The sequence below is a fragment of the Globicephala melas genome, chromosome X (assembly GCF_963455315.2).
Source record: "Globicephala melas chromosome X, mGloMel1.2, whole genome shotgun sequence".
In the NCBI taxonomy this organism is placed as follows: domain Eukaryota; kingdom Metazoa; phylum Chordata; class Mammalia; order Artiodactyla; family Delphinidae; genus Globicephala; species Globicephala melas.
Window position 1 is genome coordinate 56,319,275 of NC_083335.1, and position 23,110 is coordinate 56,342,384.

At 37.5% G+C, this 23,110-nt stretch overlaps 1 protein-coding gene across 1 annotated transcript in view; it reads left to right on the forward strand.

The window, feature by feature from the left end:
• The window catches only part of POF1B (POF1B actin binding protein), a 100,379-nt gene that overhangs the window by 69,723 nt on the left and 7,546 nt on the right, over positions 1 to 23,110 (forward strand). The window contains exons 8-14 of the mRNA XM_060292023.1: positions 1,570 to 1,662; positions 2,493 to 2,606; positions 3,630 to 3,782; positions 4,130 to 4,249; positions 5,901 to 6,029; positions 6,845 to 6,927; positions 22,520 to 22,561. Coding sequence (XP_060148006.1) covers positions 1,570 to 1,662; positions 2,493 to 2,606; positions 3,630 to 3,782; positions 4,130 to 4,249; positions 5,901 to 6,029; positions 6,845 to 6,927; positions 22,520 to 22,561 — 734 coding nt within the window. The remainder of the gene's footprint in view (positions 1 to 1,569; positions 1,663 to 2,492; positions 2,607 to 3,629; positions 3,783 to 4,129; positions 4,250 to 5,900; positions 6,030 to 6,844; positions 6,928 to 22,519; positions 22,562 to 23,110) is intronic.

Sequence of the window (23,110 nt, forward strand, 5' to 3'; positions counted from 1 at the left end):
CACATCTTCTTTATCCATTCCTCTGTTGATGGACATTTAGTCACTTTGAAACCTTTTTAAAATGGCTGCCTTAAAATCCTTATCAGATAATTCTAACTTTTCTGATATCTTGATGTTGGCATGTATTAACCCTTTTTTCTTACCAAGTTGAGATTTCCTGGTTCTTAGAATAAGTGACTTTTTTAAAATTGAAACCTGGACATTTTGGGTACTGTTTTCTGACTTTGGATCTTATTCACATCTTCTGTTTTAGCAGACCTCCTCTGATACTGAGCAACAGGGGAAGTAGGGGCATGACTTGTTACTGCCACATGGGGGTGGAAGTCCAGGTTCCCCATTCTGCCTCTGTTGACACAGGTTGGGGGAGTAGCTCTTTGTTCTTCCTTGGCAGGTGTAGGAAGTGTGGCTCTCTACTAGGCTTCCACTGAAAACACCCTGGTTTGGATGGGGAGGTGTGTTGTGTTACTGTTCCCTTGTTGGCCTCTACTGACACTGCAATGTGAGTGGCCTCATTTCTGTTGGGCAATGATGAAAGTCTTGACACTTCACTAAGAATTCTCTGACATCACCCAAGCAGGGAGGTTGAGAGAGAGAGTCTACGTTCCCTTCTTGGCTTTTGATGGTTTGGGTGGGCGTAGAATAGAGTTGCAGGTTTTTTCTGTGGTGTTTGGCTGGAGTAGACTGGTTATTATCTAAATGCTATCTGCCTTGCTAGGCTGCCCTTTTCATGGTACTTTGGGTAGAAAGAGCAGGCTTTTCTAGGGACTTTTGTTGTCTGTATCCACTGGTGTTTCTTTGTTATTGGTTTGCCCAATACCACTCATATATGAAGCAAAAAGAAAACCCAGGAAATCACTTCCGTATTATTCCTTAGCTCCCAATGTTCTCAACCAGACTTCATTCTTCTTTTTTAACTTTCAGAGTCTTTTTATGTTTGTTTTATACATAAAGTGCAGGGGTTTTAGTTAGACTTAGCAGGAAAAATAGAGAAAAGTATTTCTGCTCCATCTTTTCAGAAACAGAAGTTGCCTGTTTTCAAAACCACTTTTCTTTGAAGAAATGAGTTTAATCTAGTTAAAGGGTTTTTCTCCCTCTTTAAATTTTGAGACATTTCTATACTTCAAGGTTAAACTTAATTTGTATTAGATTCTTCTCAACTCAGGCAAAATCTATGCATTTGACAACACACTTAGGGAGATGCAATTTATTACTTGAAGGTTGACTGTCTCATCTTTTCTAATCTTTAAATAGAGAAGAAAAGTAAATTTAAGAATTTGATGATACATTTCTGTCATGAGAAAGATGATACTTTATCATGGAAAAAATAAGAGACCCTTGTTTTAATAGCATAGCTATGATCTCTTCAGGTACTCTTCAGGGATATTGCTTGGATTACTAATGCATGTTATTGACCAAACGCCCTGCATCACTATTCTAATATTGCCATATCAAAAATGAAACTGTTAATAAGTTTGCTTGTAGGAATAGAAAAAATAAGATTATTATTACTTATACTGCCTATTTTTAAATGCTAGTAAAAATAAACCATCAATAATTTTCTTCCTCCAGATGAGGGGTATGTCTGATAAATCACTCCGGCTAGTGCTGTCCACATTCAGCAACATACGGGAGGAGCTTGGAAATCTTCAGAATGACTTGACAGTAACATTTATTTTGATTTTTCTTTCCAAATCTTTTCTAGATCCTAGCTTCATAACATAGAAATCAAAGCATTCAGTATACCTTTTTAAAATTTAATACAACACAACAACATTGTGCTCACCCAGATATAGTTATTTTCCTGAAATAGTTAATTGGGGTTGGGAGAGAGGAGTAAAGAATTATCCAATGTGAAAATGAAAGTTGGGTGAACACTTACTACTTAGTTTACCGCTAAGGTAATTTAATGCTTAAAACCAGGGAGTAGTTTGTAAAATTACAATAATCTGACTCTGATTCATAATTTCCCCTTTTCTGTAATAATAAAGCATACTTTGAATTTATTTGAATACTTGAAAACTTCTTTCTCTAAGAACTTAACATTTTCTATTTTAATTGGTGCTCTTCATGACATCAGCTAGATACATTCAGAATACTTTCCATACAATGAATAACTCCTTGGGGACTTTGGAGTGGGCTTTCTTGTTTCTGGGTTCTGATGAACACATTTAGACTCTTAATTTGAAAATTCACCACCTGCTGGGATTAACAAGGGTCTTTGTAGATTGAAGAAAAACATTAAAATAATTCAAAAGGTTCTGCTTCATTGTACTTACAATTAGTCAATTCATCAAAATGTCCATTGATGCAGGTTTTTAAATTTTCAATCCTTTGTATCCCATAGTTTGATTAACTTTTAAGAATTCCGTTTTATTAAACAATTACAAATGAAACAAGTGCTTATTTAAACCTTCCAATGTAAACAGGTCTTTGTATTACATAACTGTTGACAGGATTCTGTAATTCTGAGTCATAAATAATTTTGCTTCTAGTCACTGGAAAATGACAAGATAAGACTTGAGAAAGACTTGGCATTCAAAGAAACTCAAATAAAAGAGTATGAAGAACTCTTAGCATCAGTGAGAGCAAATAATCGCCAGCAGCAGGTAAGTTGACATTTTCTTTGATAATAAATTTGATAGTTTTTCATATGCACAATTACTAGCACATTGGAGTTATGAGATATAATCCAGAAAATTAAATATGATGGAACAATTTGTTCATATGGGAATTGAGTGGCTTTAGGTATTTCCAAATACTGAAGCCCTCTCAGAAAAATAGATAACCCCAAGTATTTTAGATATAAAGTATATACTATCCACAATTATCTGTTTTGTTGGGTGACAAAAATTGTATAAATATTGAAAATCTAAGTTCACTCGTTCATTTAATCTACTAATGTGTCAATAAAAAAGTTTTTGTAGATCTTAACACATGTTTGTGCAATGAATAACTGAATGAATGAACTCTAGAAGATTTCTCCAGATACCTGAGCAGAGAGGATTCTTAGGAAATCGTAATGAGTCTCTGAGGCCAGTCCATTCTTAAAATTCATTCCCATGACAGTACCAAATTTGGCTGAGTTTTCATTTGTCACATAATCAGGCATATGGTCATTTTGGTGCCTACTAAAAGGCAGGTTACGGTATTGTCAAAAAGCAGCAAGAGTCAGGTTGCTAGATTGGTACACTGAAAATTCATCTGATCTTGATTCCTTCTCACTCAAGATAGGCAAGTGAGGGTAATGATGTCTTTCATAGCTGATTTAACTTACCTTTTTTTTTTTTTTTTTGCGGTACACGGGCCTCTCACTGTTGTGGCCTCTCCCGTTGCGGAGCACAGGCTCCAGACGCGCAGGCTCAGTGGCCATGTCTCACGGGCCTAACCGCTCCACGGCATGTGGGATCTTCCCGGACTGGGACATGAACCCGAGTCCCCTGCATCGGCAGGTGGACTCTCAACCACTGCGCCACCAGGGAAGCCCTTAACTTACCTTTTAAGGTTAAATATATAAGAAAACTGGGCATGGAAAAATATCAATATTTGCTTTGTTTCATTGAATTAATCAACTAAAAGCACTCTCTCCCAAAAAGTAGAATCCATTTGTCTTATTTACTGTGTCTTTACAGCAAGGACTTCAAGACTCAACCTCAAAATGCCAAGCATTGGAAGAAAACAATCTTTCTCTTCGGCATACACTATCAGACATAGAATATAAACTAAAAGAACTGGAATACTGTAAGCGTAATTTAGAGCAAGAGAATAAAAATCTTAGAGTGCAGGTATTCAAATTTTGTTTTAAATGTGTGTTATTGTCTTAGTTATATGGTTGTAATCCTAGCATTGGCTATATATATATATATATATATATATATATATATATATATATATATATATACATATATCCAATTCATCTCGAGAAAATATGTAGACTGCTTTCTGATGATCTCACATGCAGTTAGGTCTTAACTCACTGCCATCTGAGCTGTATAATGCAGTTCCTAAAAATCACTCTCATTATTTCAATGTCTTGTTTAATCAAGTGGTTTTCATCTATTAATGTCTTGTAATATAATATGTGTTTCCTTCATAACAGTCTAACTACAGAAATTTATTTTGTCTTGTGTAGCTCTCAGAGACTTGCACAGGCCCGATGCTGCAGGCTAAAATGGCTGAGATTGGCAACCATTACATGGAGATGGTAAAAAGCTTAAGAATGGAGAAAGAGAGAGAGATCTGCAAACTAAGGGTATGTAGATCCTACACTGCATAAATACACAGTTCAGCACAAACTTTCTAATAAGATAATGATAGTCTCAAGTTTAATGCTACAAAGAAAAATCAACCAAAGGTAGAGTTTTAGGAGTATGCCATAGAACCATTTCTTTAAATACATATCACTATGTAGGGAATATTGTTAAATTGTCTTGTAATTTAGCTTCATCTTTTCTAGGAAAGCAAAAGAAGACCTTAAGTGCAGGGTTGTTGATTTTTAATTTCTATTTATTTATTTATGGTGACAGGGGAACACTTTATGATCTTGCCTAAAGCTTGCTCTATGCAGCCAAGCAACTTTCAAGATTATCCAGTGAAGCCGCATTTGACTTCATAAATATCCTCACTTGATTTTGAAGGATGATAGCTAGCAAGAGTTTTGTCAAGCACATGGATAAGAACTGTTGAATTATATACCTGTAATTGGCATCAAAATTAAGGTGATATTTGTGAGAATAAATATACATTGCCTTATTTTGTCATTCTAGGTCAAATTGACTAACCCTTAATTTACTGATTCCTAATTGTAGTTATATAAACTCAAATATTTTAATAGAAAAACTGACCACAGTTTTTTCTCTCCAAATATAATGTACAGTCTTTACCAAAAATCAAAATGAAACAAAATAGAATTTGTTCAAAAGTCTGCTGATGTTTCTTGCAGATGTCCTCCACTGGTTTATTTTCCATCTGAACGTTACTAATAACACTTTAACCTAAACAGCCATCTGTGCACACATAATGCAGTAAAAAGGGAAATGGACAGGATTTGCAGTCAGAAGACTTGTCATAGAGTTGCAGCTATGTTGCTTAGTAGCTGTTGTGCCTTCGTGTCTCTGGATCTCATTTACCTGTTTTGTAAATAAAGATTATAATAATACTTATCTCGGAGGGCTGCTGTGAGGACTGAGATGAGTCATGCAGGAGGAATATGTTGTGAACTGCAAATTATGATATAATATTTGTTATTGAGTTTTCCTTAATTAGTATTTGAAGGAATATAAAGTACCTGTTTTCTTAGCTTTATTTTAATTCTTGTTGCCTAGGACTTTTACTTAAGTAATGCTTAAGCCTAAATAGTAAAGTCACCTTTTAAAAATGAGAAATTTATTGGACTTCCCTGGTGGTCCAGTGATAAAGAATCCACCTTACAATGCAGGGGACTCGGGTTCGATTCCTGGTCAGGGAACTAAGATCCCACATACCATGGGGCAGCTAGAGCCCACATGCTACAACTACTGAGCTCGTGCACCTCAACTAGAGAGCCCACGTTGCCACAAACTACAGAGCCCATGTGCTCTGGAACCTGCGCGCCACAACTAGAAAAGAGAAACCCCACATGCCACAATTAGGTAGAAGCCTCAATGAAGATCCCATGTACTGCAACTAAGATCCGACACAGCCAAAAATAAACAATAAATCTTAAAAAAGTGAGAAATTCCTAATTGGCATTTCAGTTCACATATTACATTCATAAAGCTCTTTAAATGTTTATAACTATTGGTATTTTGCTCTTCATTTCATAACTAGCTGTATGACTTTATGTCACTTAACCTCTCTGGAACTCAGTTACCCATTTTGTTAATGAGAATTATAATAATTCTTAGTTCTTTTTAAATCCTTAGACTCAATTAAATCAGTACCAAAAAGATGTTTCAAGAAGAGAAGGAAGTTGCAGTGACTTCCAATTCAAGATTCATGAACTGACAAGCTTGCTGGAAGAGAAGGATTCCCTTATAAAGCACCAATCGGAGGTAACAGAGAAGGGGTCAAGGTGGAGACAAACCATACAACTCAGCCCTGTAGGATAAATACTTCCCACAAACTATAAAAAGACATGTTTCCAAGACTTACTTTATTCATGAAGTAGAATGTGAGTGCCTATGAGAAGTAGAAGACTCACATTTCAGGAGAAATAATTCAAATGAAAGCTAGAATTGAAGCAAAAAATATGTGCTATTGTGCCTTTAATAATTTTAAGACATTGATTTTCTACCTCATTGGCAGTCAAACTCCCAATAAGGCTGTGAGCTGCTTCAGCAAGGGACTGTGTTATATTCCTTTCTATGTCTGTAGCATGTAGCCCAAGATCTGTCATAAAATAGGTACTGAAGGAAGAAACTACCCAAATCGTGGCTAATGTTGTATTGCTGTTACTGAACAAATGGTATTTGTAGTAACATTCAGTGATAGATTTTCTGTTATGAAACAATATCTACTTCCATATTGAAATTTCATATTTTTCTGCTATAGATACACATTTAAATCTTTTTGGAACAAAAATTTTCACATCTTCATCTTGAGAATCATGCCCATTCTATCTCATGTTATCCCTTAAGTATAGAACCAGTTAGTGGATTCCTGCAGAGACTTACAATGTAACTGATTAGGTACCATGAAGCAAGACTATATGGAATTCAACAAGTGGGATTGGAACATTCTTACCTCAAGGCTAAAAAGGAAGGGAAAAAAGTAATTATTCTTTAGTAACGTTGTTAAATTATCAAACATACCTCTTACCTCATGTTTCTATGGTTTTCAAATGATTATATTGTCTTTTATTTGTAAGGAACTCTCGAAGTTGAGACAAGAAATATATTCATCTCATAACCAACCCTCCAGTGGTGGAAGGACAACTATTACCACTAGAAAGTAATGTATTTTTAATGAAATTTGGATATGACTTTCGTTATGTTATAATCCAAGTTATAGCATGTTTAACTGATATATATGCCCCTAGACAGAGTTTGGTGTTTTCTGCTGGCCAATAATTCTACTGAAGAATGAATGTTCACAAAAAGACATAGCTATTATGGTCAATAAAATTCAAGAGCACACTTTTACTGTATTTACAATACAGTAAATACAATGAAAGTGAAAAGCAAATAATTAGTTGTTTAACCAACCATATTAGTCAGGGCTCTTTCAGTTGCACATGCCAGAAACCCAACTTAAACTGGGAATTAGTTAATTCACGTAATTGGGATTGCTTGGTGTCCAGATGGATTTGTGTGATCAAAATATGTCTTCAGAAATCTGTATATCTTTTGGCTCTGCTCTTTCCTGGATAGACGTCATTCTTAGGCAGGGTCTCTCCTCATGTTAGCAGTACGACCATAGCTTACATCTCAACAATTTAGCAAAACCAAATAGAAAGTGACTCTTTATGAATAGTTTCAGCAAAAGTCTGTTTTTGACATTTCACATAAATGGGATAATCAAAATGTGGTCTTTGGTGGCTGAATTCTTTCACTTTGCATGTTTTCAAGATTCATCCATGTTTTAGCATGTGTCAGTACTTCATTGATTTTTGTTACTAAATAATAGTCCATTTTATGGATGTACAACCTTTTATTTATCCATTCAGCAACTGATGGACATTTAGGGGCTGTTTTCAATTTTGAAAAATGCTACTGTAAATATCTGGGTACAAATCTGTGTGGACATATGTGTTCATTTCTTTGAGTATATAAAGAAGAGTAGAATTGCTGAGCGCATGGTAACTCTGTTTAACTTTTTGAAGAACTGCTAGACTTTTCCAAAACAGCTGCACCATTTTACATTCCCACCAGTGATGTAAGAGGATTCCAATTTCTCTCCATCCTCCCAAACATTTGTTATTGTCCATCTGTTGGATTGTAGCCATTCTAAGGGGTGGGAAGTGGTATCTCATTGCACTCTTGATTTGTAGTTCTCCAATAATTAGTGTTGCATAGTATTTTTTCATGTGCTTACTGAGCATTTGTATATCTTCTTGAAGAAATGACTAAAGTCTTTCTTCATTTTTAAATTGTATTATTTGCTATTTTATTGTTGAATTGCAAGAGATATTTATATATTCTGGATACAAGTCCCTTATCAGAGATATGATTTGCAAACATTTTCTTCCATTCCATGGATTGTCTTTTCACTATCTTGATTGTATCATTTGTAGCACAAGTTTTTAATTTTGAGAAAGTCCAATACATCTATTTTTTTTCTTTACTCACTTGTGCTTTTGGTATCATATGTAAGAAACCATTGACTAATACAAGGTCATTAATATTTACACCCACATTGTCTTCTAAAGAGTTTTATATTTTTATCTATTACATTTAGATTTAGGATCCATTTGAGTTAATTTTTTATATATTGTAAATTAGGTATCCAAGTTCATTCTTGTGCATGGGGATATCCAGTTGTCCCAGACTCATTTATGGAATATGCTATCCTTTCCCCCATTAAATTGACTTGGCATCCTTGTCAATCAAACTACCATAAATGTAAGGGCAAATATGTAGACTTTCAGTTTCACTCCATTAATCTATTTATCTGTCTTTATGCTAGTACCATACTGTCTTGATTATTATAGCATTTTATTGAAGTTGTGAAAGCAGGAGTGTGAGTCTCTAAACTTTTCTTTTCAAGAAAGCTTTAGCTGTTTGTGGTCTTTTGCTTTTCCATATGGGATTTAGGTTAAGCTTGTTAATTTCTGTTAAAAAAGATCCCACTGGAATTTTTACAGAAAATTCATTGAATATGTAGGACACTTCAGGTATTATTGCCATGTAAACAAAACTGTCTTCTGGTCAATAAGCATGGGATTCTTTTCAATTTAGATCCTCTTTAATTTCTTTTTCTAAAAATTTTATTGGAGTATAGTCGATTTACAATGTTGTGTTAACACTCAGGTGTACAGCAAAGTGAATCAGTTATACATAAACATATATCCACTCTTTGTTTAGATTCTTTTCCCATACAGGCCAGTACAGAGTAATGAGTAGATTTTCCTGTGCTATACAGTAGGTCCTTATTAGTTATCTATTTTATATATAGTAGTGTGTTTATGTCAATCTCAACCTCCCAATGTATCCCTCCCCCGCTTATCCCCTGGTAACAATGATTGTTTTCTACATCTGTGACTCTACTTCTGTTTTCTAAGTAAGTTCATTTGTACACTTTTTTATAGATTCCACACATAAGCGATATGATATGGTATTTGTCTTTCTGTGTCTGACTTACTTTACTCACTATGACAATCTCTAGGTCCATCCATGTTGCCACAAATGGCATTATTTTGTTATTTTATGCAAGAGTCCACTGTGTATATGTACTGCATCTTCTTTACCCATTCCTCTTTTGATGAACATTTAGGTTGCTTCCATGTCCCAGCTACTGTAACTAGTGATGCAATGAACACTGTTCTGCATGTATTTTTTGAATTATGGTTTTCTCCAGAAATATGCCCAGGAGTTGGGTTGCTGGGTAATATGGTAGTTCTATTTTTATTTTTTTAAGGAACCTCCATACTGCTCTCCATAGTGGCTGTACCAATTGACATTCCCAACAACGGTGTAGGAGGGTTGTCCTTTATCCATACCCTCTCCAGCATTTATTGTATGTAAATTTTTTGATGATAGCCATTTTGACTGGTGTGAGGTGAAACCTCATTGTAGTCTTTTTGTTGGTTTTGTTTTGTTTTTACATCTTTAATGGAGTATAATTGCTTTACAATGATGTGTTAGTTTCTGCTTCATAACAAAGTGAATCAGTTATACATATACATATGTTCCCATATCTCTTCCCTCTTGCATTTCCCTCCCTCCCAACTTCCCTATCCCACCCCTCCAGGCGGTCACAAAGCACTGAGCTGCTCTCCATGTGCTATGCGGCTGCTTCCCACTAGCTATCTACCTTACGTTTGGTAGTGTATATATGTCCACGCCTCTCTCTCGCTTTCTCACAGCTTACCCTTCCCCCTCCCCATATCCTCAAGTTCATTCTCTAGTAGGTCCGTGCCTTTATTCCTGTCTTACCCCTAGGTTCTTCATGACATTTTTTTCTTAAATTCCATATATATGTGTTAGCATACAGTATTTGCCTTTCTCTTTCTGACTAACTTCACTCTATATTACAGACTCTAGGTCTATCCACATCATTACAAATAGCTCAATTTTGTTTCTTTTTATGGCTGAGTAATATTCCATTGTATATATGGGCCACATCTTCTTTATCCATTCATCCAATGATGGACACTTAGGTTGTTTCTGTCTCCGGGCTATTGTATATAGAGCTGCAATGAACATTTTGGTACATGACTCTTTTTGAATTATGGTTTTCTCAGGGTATATGCCCAGTAGTGGGATTGCTGGGTCATATGGTAGTTCTACTTGCACTTTTTTAAGGAACCTCCATACTGTTCTCCATAGTGGCTGTACCAATTCACATTCCCACCAGCAGTGCAAGAGTGTTCCCTTTTCTCCACACCCTCTCCAGCATTTATTGTTTCTAGATTTTTTGATGATGGCCATTCTGACTGCTGTGAGATAATATCTCATTGTACTTTTGATTTTCATTTCTCTAATGATTAATGATGTTGAGCATTCTTTCATGTGTTTGTTGGCAGTCTGTATATCTTCTTTGGAGAAATGTCTATTTAGGACCTCTGCCCATTTTTGGATTGGGTTATTTGTTTTTTTTTGTTATTGAGCTGCATGTGCTCCTTACAAATTTTGGAGATTAATCCTTTGTCAGTTGCTTCATTTGCAAATATTTTCTCCCATTCTGAGGGTTGTCTTTTTGTCTTGTTTATGGTTTCCTTTGCTGTGCAAAAGCTTTGAAGTTTCATTAGATCCCGTTTGTTTATTTTTCTTTTTATTTCCATTTCTCTAGGAAGTGGGTCATAAAGGATATTGCTGTGATTTATGTCATAGAGTGTCCTGCCTATGTTTTCTTCTAAGTGTTTGATAGTTTCTTGCCTTACATTTAGGTCTTTAATCCATTTTGAGCTTATTTTTGTGTATGGTGTTAGGGAGTGATCAAATCTCATACTTTTACATGTACCTGTCCAGTTTTCCCAGCACCACTTATTGAAGAGGGTGTCCTTGCTCCACTGTACATTCCTGCCTTCTTTATCAAAGATAAGGTGACCATATGTGTGTGGGTTTATCTCTGGGCTTTCTATCCTGCTCCGTTGATCTATATTTCTGTTTTTGTGCCAGTACCATACTTTCTTGATGACTGTACCTTTGTACTATAATCTGAAGGCAGGGAGCCTGATTCCTCCAGTACCGTTTTTCATTCTCAAGATTGCTTTTGCTATTCGGGGTCTTTTGTGTTTCCATACAAATTGTGAAATTTTTTGTTCTAGTCCTGTGAAAAATGCCAATGGTGTTTTGATAGGGATTGCATTGAATGTGTAGATTGCTTTGGGTAGTAGAGTCATTTTCACAATGTTGATTCTTCCAATCCAAGAACATGGTATATCTCTCCATCTATTTGTTTCATATTTAATTTCTTTCATCAGTGTCTTATAATTTTCGGCGTACAGGTCTTCTGTCTCCTTAGGTAGATTTATTCCTAGATATTTTATTCTTTTTGTTGCAATGGTAAATGAGAGTGTTTTCTTGATTTCACTTTCAGATCTTTCATCATTGGTGTATAGGAATGCCAGAGATTTCTGTGCATTAATTTTGTATCCTTCTACTTTACCAATTTCATTGATTAGTTGTAGTAGTTTCCTGGTAGCACCTTTAGGATTCTCTATGTATAGTATTATGTCATCTGCAAACAGTGACAGATTTACTTCTTTTCTGATTTGGATTCCTTTTATTTCCTTTTCTTCTCTGATTGCTGTGGCTAAAACTTCCAAAACTATATTGAATAAGAGTGGTGAGAATGGGCAACCTTGTCTTGTTCCTGATCTTAGTGGAAATGGTTTCAGTTTTTCACCATTGAGGACGATGTTGGCTGTGGGTTTGTCATATATGGCCTTTATTGTGTTGAAGAAAGTTGCCTCTATGCCTACTTTCTGCAGAGTTTTTATCATAAGTAGGTGTTGAATTTTGTCGAAAGCTTTCTCTGCATCTATTGAGATGATCATATGGTTTTTTTCCTTCAATTTGTTGATATGGTGTATCGCAGTGATTGATTTGCGTATATTGAAGAATCCTTGCATTCCTGGAATAAACCCCACTTGATCATGTTGTATGGTCCTTTTAATGTGCTGTTGGATTCTGTTTGCTAGTATTTTGTTGAGGATTTTTGCATCTATATTCATCAGTGATATTGGCCTGTAGTTTTCTTTGTTTGTTACAACCTTGTCTGGTTTTGGTATCAAGGTGATGGTGGCTTCATAGAATGAGTTTGGGAGTGTTCCTCCCTCTGCTGTATTTTGGAAGAGTTTGAGAAGGATAGGTGTTAGCTCTTCTCTAAATGTTTGATAGAATTCGCCTGTGAAGGCATCTTGTCCTGGGCTTTTGTTTGTTGGAAGATTTTTAATCGCAGTTTCAATTTCAGTGCTTGTGATTGGTCTGTTCATATTTTCTATTTCTTCCTGATTCAGTCTTGGCAGGCTGTGTATTTCTAAGAATTTGTCCATTTCTTCCAGGTTGTCCATTTCATTGGCATAGAGTTGCTTGTAGTAATCTCTCATGATCTCTTTTATTTCTGCAGTGTCAGTTGTTACTTCTCCTTTTTCATTTCTAATTCTATTGATTTGAGTCTTCTCCCTTTTTTCCTGATGAGTCTGACTAATGGTTTATCACTTTTGTTTATCTTCTCAAAGAACCAGTTTTTAGTTTTATTGATCTTTGCTATCATTTCCTTCATTCCTTTATCATTTATTTCTGATTTGATCTTTATGCTTTCTTTCCTTTTGCTGACTTCGGGATTTTTTTTGTTCTTCTTTCTCTAATTGCTTTAGGTGCAAGGTTAGGTTGTTTATTCGAGATGTTTCCTGTTTCTTAAGGTAGGATTGTATTGCTAAATACTTCCCTTGTAGAACTGCTTTTGCTGCATCCCATAGGTTTTGGGTCATCGTGTCTCCATTATCATTTGTTTCTAGGTATTTTTTCATTTCCTCTTTTATTTCTTCAGTGATCACTTCGTTAGTAAGTAGTGTATTGTTTAGCCTCCATGTGTTTGTATTTTTTACAGATCTTTTCCTGTAATTGATATCTAGTCTCATAGCATGTGATCAGAAAAGATACTTTATACGATTTCAATTTTCTTAAATTTACCAAGGCTTGATTTGTGACACAAGAGATGATCTATCCTTTAGAATGTTCCATGAGTACTTGAGAAAAATGTGTATTCTGTTGTTTTGGATGGAATGTCCTATAAATATCAATTAAGTCCATCTTGTTTAATGTATCATATAAAGCTTGTGTTTCCTTATTTATTTTCATTTTGGATGATCTGTCCATTGGTGTAAGTGGGGTGTTTATGTCCCCTACTATGAATGTGTTACTGTCGATTTCCCCTTTTATTGCTGTTAGTATTTTCCTTATGTATTGAGGTACTCCTATTTTGGGTGCATAAATATTTACAATTGTTATATCTTCTTCTTGGATCGATTCCTTGATCATTATGTAGTGTCCTACTTTGTCTCTTCTAATAGTCTTTATTTTAAAGTCTATTTTGTCTGATATGAGAACTGCTACTCCAGCTTTCTTTTTGTTTCCATTTGCTTGGAATAACTTTTTCCATCCCCTTACTTTCAGTCTGTATGTGTGTCTAGGTCTGAAGTGGGTGTCTTGTAGACAGTATATATATGGGTCTTGTGTTTGTATCAATTCAGCCAATCTGTTTCTGTGATGGGAGCATTTAGTCAATTTACATTTAAGGTAATTATGGATACGGATGTTCCTATTCCCATTTTCTTAATTGTTTTGTGTTTGTTATTGTAGGTCTTTTCCTTCTCTTCTGTTTCTTGCCTAGATAAGTTCCTTTAGTATTTGTTGAAAAGCTGGTTTGGTGGTGCTGAACTCTTTCAGCTTTTGCTTGTCTGTAAAGGTTGTAATTTCTCCACCAAATCTGAATGAGATCCTTGCTGGGTAGAGCAGTCTTGGTTGCAGGTTTTTCTCCTTCATCACTTTAAATATATCCTGCCAGTCCCTTTTGGCTTGCAGAGTTTCTGCTGAAAGGTCAGCAGTTAACCTTACGGGGATTCCCTTGTGTGTTATTTGTTGTTTTTCCCTTGCTGCTTTTAATATGTTTTCTTTGTATTTAATTTTTGACAGTTTGACTAATATGTGTCTTGGCATATTTCTCCTTGGATTTATCCTGTATAGCACTCTCTGTGCTTCCTGGACTTGATTAACTATTTCCTTTCCCATTTTAGGGAAGTTTTCAACTATAATCTCTTCAAATATTTTCTCAGTCCCTTTCCTTTTCTCTTAATCTGGAACCCCTATAATTCGAGTGTTGGTGTGTTTAATGTTGCCCCAGAGGTCTCTGAGACTGTCCTCAGTTCTTTTCATTCTTTTATCTTTATTCTGCTCTGCAGTAGTTATTGCCATTATTTTATCTTCCACATCACTTTCCCGTTCTTCTGCCTCAGTTATTCTGCTATTGATCCCATCTAAAGTATTTTTAATTTCATTTATTGTGTTGTTCATCATTGCTTGTTTCATCTTTAGTTCTTCTAGGTCCTTGTTAAATGTTTCTTGCCTTTTGTCTATTGTATTTCCAATATTTTGGATCATCTTTACTATCATTATTCTGAATTCTTTTTCAGGTAGACTGCCTATTTACTCTTCATTTGTTAGGTCTGGTGGGTTTTTATCTTTTTCCTTCAACTGCTGTGTGTTTTTCTGTCTTCTCATTTTGCTTTTCTTACTGTGTTTGGGGTCTCCTTTTTGCAGGCTGCAGGTTCGTAGTTCCCATTGTTTTTAGTGTCTTCCCCCAGTGTCTAAAGTTGGTTCTGTTGGTTGTGTAGGCTTCGTGGTGGAGGGGACTAGTGCCTGTGTTCTGGTGAATGAGGCTCTATCTTGTCTTTCTGGTGGGAAGATCCACGTGTGGTGGTGTGTTTTGGGGTGTCTGTGGACTTATTATGATTTTAGGCAGCCTCTCTGCTAACAGTTAGGGTTGTATTCCTGTCTTGCTAGTTGTTTGGCATAGGGTGTCCAGCACTGTAGCTTGCTGGTTGTTGAGTGAAGCTGGCTGCTGGTGTTGAGATGGATATCTCTGGGAGATTTTCGCTGTTTGATATTATGTGGAGCTGGGAGGTGTCTTGTGGACCAGTGTCCTGAAGTTGGCTTGCGCACCTCAGAGGCACAGCAGTGACTCTTGGCTGCAGCAACAAGAGCCTTACATCCACACTTCTCAGAATAAAAGGGAGAAAAAGTAGAAAGAAAGAATTAGTAGAAGAAGAATGAAAGAAAGAAAGAAAGAAAGAAAGAAAGAAAGAAAGAAAGAAAGAAAGAAAGAAAAAGATAGAAAGAAAGAAAGAAAGAAAGGAGGGAGGGAGGGAGGGAGGGAGGAGGGAAGGAAGGGAAAAAAGAAAGAAAGAAGACAAAGTAAAATAAAATAAAGTAAGGTAAAATAAAGTTATTAAAATAATTATTAAGAAAAATAATAAATGGACGGATAGAACCCTAGGACAAATGGTGTAAGCAAAGCTATACAGACAAAATCTCACACAGAAGCATACACATACACATTCACAAAAAGAGGAAAAGGGGAAAATATCATAAATCTTGCTCTCAACGTCCACCTCCTCAATTTGGGATGATTCGTTGTCTATTCATGTATTCCACAGATGCAGGGTACATCAAGTTGATTGTGGAGCTTTAATCCGCTGCTTCTGAGGCTGCTGGGAGAGATTTCCTTTTCTGTTCTTTGCTCTCACAACACCCGGGGCTCAACTTTGGATTTGGCCCCGCCTCTGCATGTAGGTCGCCAGAGGGCGTCTGTTCTTTGCTCAGACAGGATGGGGTTAAAGGAGCCCTGCTTCAGGGACTCTGCCTCACTCAGGCCGGCGGGGGCGGGTTAGGGAGGGGCACGGAATGCCGGGCGAGCCTGCGCTGCCGCCGGTGTGACATTGCACCAGCCTGAGGCGCACTGTGCATTCTCCCAGGGAAGTTGTCCCTGGATCCTGGGATCCTGGCAGTGGCGGGCTGCACAGGCTCCCTGGAAAGGGGGTGTGGATAGTGACCTGGGCTCACACACAGGCTTCTTGGTGGTGGCAGCAACAGCTTTAGCACCTTATGCCCGTCTCTGGGGTCCCCGTTTTTAGCCGTGGCTCACGCCTGTCTCTGGAGCTCCTTTAAGCAGCACTCTTAATCCCCTCTCCTCACGCACCAGGAAACAAAGAGGGAAGAAAAAGTCTCTTGCCTCTTCGGCAGGTCCAGACTTTTCCCCAGACTCCCTCCTGGCTAGCTGTGGTGAACTAACCCCCTGCAGGCTGTGTTCACGGCGCCAACACCAGTCCTCTCCCGGAGCTCCGACCGAAGCTCGAGCCTCAGCTCCCAGTCGTGCCCACTGGGGCGGGTGGGCAGACAAGCCTCTCGGGCTGCTGAGTGCCAGTCGGCACCAATCCTTTGTGCGGGAATATCCCCACTTTGCCCTCTGCATCCCTGTGGCTGTGCTCTCCTCCGCGGCTCCAAAACTTTCCCCCTCCACCACCCATAGTCTCCGCCCACGAAGGGGCTTCCTAGTGTGTGGAAACGTTTCCTCCTTCACAGCTCCCTCACACTGGTGCAGGTCCGGTCCCTATCCTTTTGTCTCTGTTTATTCTTTTTTCTTTTGCCCTATCCAGGTGCGTGGGGGTTTCTTGTGTTTGGGGAGGTCGGAGGCCTTTTGCCAACATTCAGTAGGTGTTCTGTGGGAGTTGTTCCATGTGTAGATGTATTTCTGGTGTATCTGTGGGGAGGAAGGTGATCTCCACATTTTATTCTTTCGCCATCTTCCTGGAAGCCTCCCTCGTTGTAGTTTTGATTTGCATTTTTCTAATAATTAGCAATGCTAAGTATCTTTTCATGTGCTTTTTGCCCACCTGTATGTCTTCTTTGGAGAAATGTCTATTTAGATTTTCAGCCCATTTTTCGATTGGGTTTTTTTGTTTTTTTGATATTGAGCTTCATGAACTATTTGTATAGTTTGGAGATTAACCCCTTGTGGGTTGCTTCATTTGGAAATATTTTCTCCCACTCTGTGGATTCTCTTTTTGTTTTGTTTATGGCTTCCTTCATTGTGCAAAAGTTTTTAAGTTTAATTAGATCCCATTTGTTTACTTTTGTTTTCACTTTCACTATGCTAGGAGGTGGACTGAAAAACAGTTTGCTGTGCTTCATATCAAAGAGTATTCTACCTATGTTTTATTCTAAGAGTTTTATAGTTTTTGGCCTTACATTTAGGTCTTTAATCCATTTTGAGTTTATTTTTGAGTATGGTGTTAGGGAGTGTTCTAACTTCATTCTTTTACATGTAGCTCTCCAGTTTTCCCAGCACCACTTTTTGAAGAGACTGTTTTTTCTACATTGTATATTCTTGCCTCATTAGTCATAGATTACATGACCATAGGTGTGTGGGTTTATCTCTGGGCTTTCTATCCTGTTCCATTGATCTATATTTCTATTTTGTGCTGGTACCATACTGTCTTGATGACTGTAGCTTTGTAGTATAGTCTGAAATCAGGAAGCCTGATTCCTCTAGCTCTGTTTTTCTGTCTCAGGATTCCTGTAACTATTCATGGTCTTTTCTGTTTCCATACAAATTGTAAAATTTTTTGTTCTACTTCCTTGAAAAATGCCATTGGTGATTTGTTAAGGATTGCATTGTATCTGTAGATTACTTTGGGTAGTATAGTCATTTTCTCAATATTGATTCTTCCAATCTAAGACTATGGTATATCTCCAGCTGTTTGTGTCATCTTTGTTTTCTTTCATCGACATCTTGTAGTTTCCTGAGTACAGGTCTTTTGCCTCCTTTGGTATGTTTATTCCTAGCTATTTTATTGTTTTTGATGTGATGGTAAATGGGATTGTTTCCTTAATTTCTCTTTCTGATCTTTTATTGTTAGTGTATAGGAATGCAAGAGACTTCTGTGTATTTTGTATCCTGCAACTTTTCCAAATTCACTGATTAGCTTTACTAGTTTAATGGTAGAATCTTTAGGATATTTTATGTATATATCATGTCATCTGCAAACAGTGACAGCTTTACTTCTTCTTTTCTGGTATGGATTCTTTTCATTTCTTTTTTCTTCTGTGATTGCTGTGGCTGAAACTCCCAAAACTATGTTGAATAACAGTGGTGAGAGTGGGGAACCCTGTCTTCTTCCTGATCTTAGTGGAAATGGTTTGTTTTTCACTATTGAGAATGATGTTTCCTGTGGGTTTGCCATATATCACCTTTATTATGGTGAGGTAAGTTCCCTCTATGCCTACTTTCTGGAGATTTTTTATCATAAATGGGTGTTGAAATTCGTCAAAAGCTTTTTCTGTATCTATTGAGATTATCATATGTTTTTTATCCTTCAATTTGTTAATACGGTGTATCACATTGATTGATTTGCCTATACTGAAGAATCCTTGTATTCCTGATATAAACCTCACTTGATGATGGTGTATGATCCTTTTAAGGTGCTGTTGGATTCTGTTTGCTAGTATTTTGTTGAGGATTTTTGCATCTATGTTCATCACTAATATTGGCCTGTAGTTTTCTTTCTCTGTGAACTCTTTGTCTGGTTTTGGTATCAGGGTGATGGTGGCCTTGTAGAATGAGTTTGGGAGTTTTCCACCGTCTGATATATTTTGGAAGAGTTTGAGAAGGATAGGTGTTAGCTCTTCGGTAAATGTTTGAAAGAATTCACCTGTGAAGCCATCTGGTGCTGGGCTTCTGTTCATTGGAAGATTTTTTTTTTTCTGTACGTGGGCCTCTCACTGTTGTGGCCTCTCACATTGTGGAGCACAGGCTCTGGATGCGCAGGCTCAGCGTCCATGGCTCACGGGCCCAGCCACTCTGTGGCATGTAGGATTTTCCCGGACTGGGGCACGAACCTGTGTCCCCTGCATTGGAAGGTGGTCTCCCAATCACTGCACCACCAGGGAAGCCCTGTTGGAAGATTTTTAATCACAGTTTCAATTTCAGTGCTTGTGATTGGTCTGTTTATATTTTCTGTTTCTTCCTGGTTCAATCTGGGAAGATTGTGCTTTTCTAAGAATTTGTCCATTTCTTCCACGTTGTCCTTTTTATTGGCATACACTTGCTTCTAGTAATCTCTTATGATCCTTTGTATTTCTGCAATGTCAGTTGTTACTTCTCCTTTTTCATTTCTAATTCTGTTGATTTGAGTCTTCTACTTTTTTTTCTTCATGAGTCCAGCTAATGGTTAACAATTTTGTTTATCTTCTCATACAAGCAGCTTTTAGTTTCATTGATCTTTGCTATCGTTTCCTTCATTTCTTTTTCATTTATTTCTGATCTGATCTTTATGATTTCTTTCCTTCTGCTAACTGTGGGGTTATTTTATTCTTTCTCTAATTGCTTTAGGTGTAAGGTTAGGTTGTTTATTTGAGGTGTTTTTTGTTTCTTGAGGTAGGATTTTATTGCTATAAACTTCCCATTTAGAAGTGCTTTTGCTGCATCCCATGAGTTTTGGGTCGTCATGTTTTCATTATCATTTGTTTTTAGGTATTTTTTGATTTCCTCTTTGATTTCTTCAGTGATCTCTTGGTTATTTAGTAGTGTATTGTTTAGCCTCCATGTATTGGTATTTTTTACAGATTTTTTCCTGTAATTGACATCTAGTTTCATAGTGTTGTGGTCAGAAAACATATTTCATATGATTTCAGTTTTCTTAAATTAACCAAGGCTTGATTTGTGACCAAAGATATGGCCTATCTTGCAGAATGTTCCATGATCACTTGCGAAGAAAGTGTATTCTGTTGTTTTTGGACAGAATGTCCTATAAATATCAATTAAGTCCATCTTGTTTAATGTATCATATAAAGCTTGTGTTTCCTTATTTATTTTCATTTTGGATGATCTGTCCATTGGTGAAAGTGGGGTGTTAATGTCTCCTACTATTATTGTGTTACTGTCAATTTCCCATCTTATGGCTGTTAGCATTTGCCTTAAGTGTTGAGGTGCTCCTATGCTGGGTGCATAAACATTTACAATTGTTATATCTTCTTCTTGGATTGATCCCTTGATCATTATGTAGTGTCCTTCCTTGTCTCTTATAACAGTCTTTATTTTAAAGTCTATTATGTCTGATACGAGAATTTCTACTCCAGCTTTCTTTTGATTTCCATTTGCACAGAATATCTTTTTCCATTCCCTTACTTTCAGTCTGTATGTGTCCCTAGGTCTGAAGTGGGCCTCTTGTAGACAGCATGTATATGGGTCTTGTTTTTGTATCCATTCAGCCAGTCTATGTCTTTTGGTTGGAGCATTTAATCCATTTATATTTAAGTTAGTTATCGATATGTATGTTCCTATTACCATTTTCTAAATTGTTTTGGGTTTGTTATTGTAGGTCTTTTCCTTCTCTTGTGTTTCCTGCCTAGAGAAGTTCCTTTAGCGTTTGTTGTAAAGCTGGTTTGGTGGTGCTGAATTCTCTTAGCTTTTTCTTGTCTCTGAATGTTTTAATTTCTCTTTCGAATCTGAATGAGATCTTTGCTGGGTCAAGTAATCTTGGTTGTAGATTTTTCCCTTTCATCACTTTAAGTATGTCCTTCCAGTCCCTTCTGGCTTGCAGAGTTTCTGCTGAAAGATCAGCTGTTAGCCTTATGGGGATTCCCTTGTATGTTATTTGTTGCTTTTCCCTTGCTGCTTTTAATATTTTTTCTTTGTATTTAATTTTTGATAGTTTGAATACTGTGTGTCTTGGCATGTTTCTCCTTGGATATTTTCTGTATGGGACTCTCTGCGCTTCCTGGACTTGATTGTTTCCTTTCCCATATTAGGGAAGTTTTCAACTATAATCTCTACAAATATTTTCTCAGTCCATTTCTTTTTCTCTTCTTCTGCGACCCCTATAATTCGCATGTTGGTGTGTTTAATGTCCCTGAGGTCTCTGAGACTGTCCTCTATTCTTTTCATTCCTTTTTCTTTTTTCTGCTCTGTGGTTGTTATTTCCATTATTTTATCTTCCAGGTCACTTATCCATTCTTCTGCCTCAGTTATTCTGCTGTTAATTCTTCTAGAGAATTTTTAATTTCATTTATTGTGTTGTTCATCATTGTTTGCTTGCTCTTTCGTTCTTCTAGGTCCTTGTTGAATGTTTCTTGTATTTTCTCCATTGTACTTGCAAGATTTTGGATCATCTTCACTATCATTACTCTGAATTCTTTTTCAGGTAGACTGCCTATTTCCTCTTCATTTGTTTGGTCTGGTGGGTTTTTACCTTGCTCCTTCATCTGCTTTGTGTTTCTCTGTCTTCTCATTTTGCTTAACCGGATGTGTTTGGGGTCTCCTTTTTGCAGGCTGCAGGTTCATAGTTCCCTTTGTTTTTGGTGTCTGCCCCCAGTGGGTAAGGTTGGTTCAATGGGTTGTGTAGGCTTCCTGGTGGAGGGGACTGGTGCTGTGTTCTAGTGGCTGAGGCTAGATCTTTTCTTTCTGGTGGGAAGGACTATGTCCAGTGGTGTGTTTTGGGGTGTGTGTGAACTTTTTATGATTTTAGGCAGCTTCTCTGCTAGTGGGTGGTGCTGTGTTCCTGTCTTACTGGTTGTTTTGCATGGGGTGTCCAGCACTGGAGCTTCCTGGTCATTGACAGAAACTTTGTCTTAGCATTGAGATGGAAATCAGTGGGAGAACTCTTGCTGATTGATCTTATGAGGAGCTCTTAGGTCTCTGGTGGACCATTGTCCTGAACTCGGCTCTCCCAACTCAGAAGCTCAGGTCTGACACCCGGCCAGAGAACCAAGACCCTGTCAGCCACACAGCTCAGAAGAAAAGTGAGAAAAGAAAAAAGAAAAAAAAACCCTAAAGTTATTAAAGTAAAAAAAAAATTTTTAAATATTATTATAATAAAATTAAGTAATTAATAAAAAGAAGGAAGACAGCAACTAAACCAATAAACTAATCCACCAATTATAAGAAGTGCTAGAAACTATAGTAAAAAACAACAGACTGACAGAACCCTAGGAGAAATGGTAAAAGCAAACCTATACAGACAAAATCACACAAAGGAGCATATACATACACACTCACAAAAATGGAAAAGGGAAAAAACAAACAAACAAAATACATATATATATATAAGGAAGAGAGAAACCAAATCAATAAACGAATCTACCAATGGTAATAAGCTCTAAATACTAAACTAAGATAAACATAATACTAGAAACAAATTAGACGTAGAAAGAAAACCCCAATTCTATAGTTGCTCCCAAAGTCCACTACCTCAGTTTTGGGAGGATTCATTGTCTATTCAGGTGTTCCACTGATGCAGGGTACATCAAGTTGATTGTGGAGATTTAATCCGCTGCTCCTGAGGCTGCTGGGAGAAATTTCCCTTTCTCTTCTTTGTTCACAGAGCTCCTGGGATTCTGCTTTGGAGTTGGCCCCACCTCTGCATGTAGGTCACCCTCTGGCATCTGTTGTTTGCCCAGGCAGGGTGGGCTTAAAGGATCAGGTGATTAGGGGGCTCTGGCTCACTCAGGCCAGGGAGTGGGAGGGGTACAGAATGCAGGGCGAGCCTGTGGTGGCAGAGGCCCGCAGTGACATTGCCACAGCCTGAGGTGTGCTGTGTGTTCTCTTGAGGAAGTTGTCCCTGGATCACAGGACCCTAGCAGTGGCGGGCTGCACAGCCTCCTGGGATGGGTGGTGTAGATAGTGACTTGTGCTTGCACACAGGATTCTTGGTGCCTGCAGCAGCAGTGTTAGCGTTTCATGCCCGTCTGTGATGTATGCACTGATAACTGAGGCTCACACCAGTCTCTGAAGCTCGTTTAGGCAGTGCTCTGAATCCTCTCTCCTCACACACCCTTTTGGGAAGTCTGAGGTCTTCTGCCAGTGTTCAGTAGGTGTTGTGTAGGAGTTGTTTCACATGTAGATGTATTTTTGATGTATTTGTGGGGAGGAAGGTGTTCTCCACGTTTTACTCCTCTGCCCTCTTAAAGGTCCT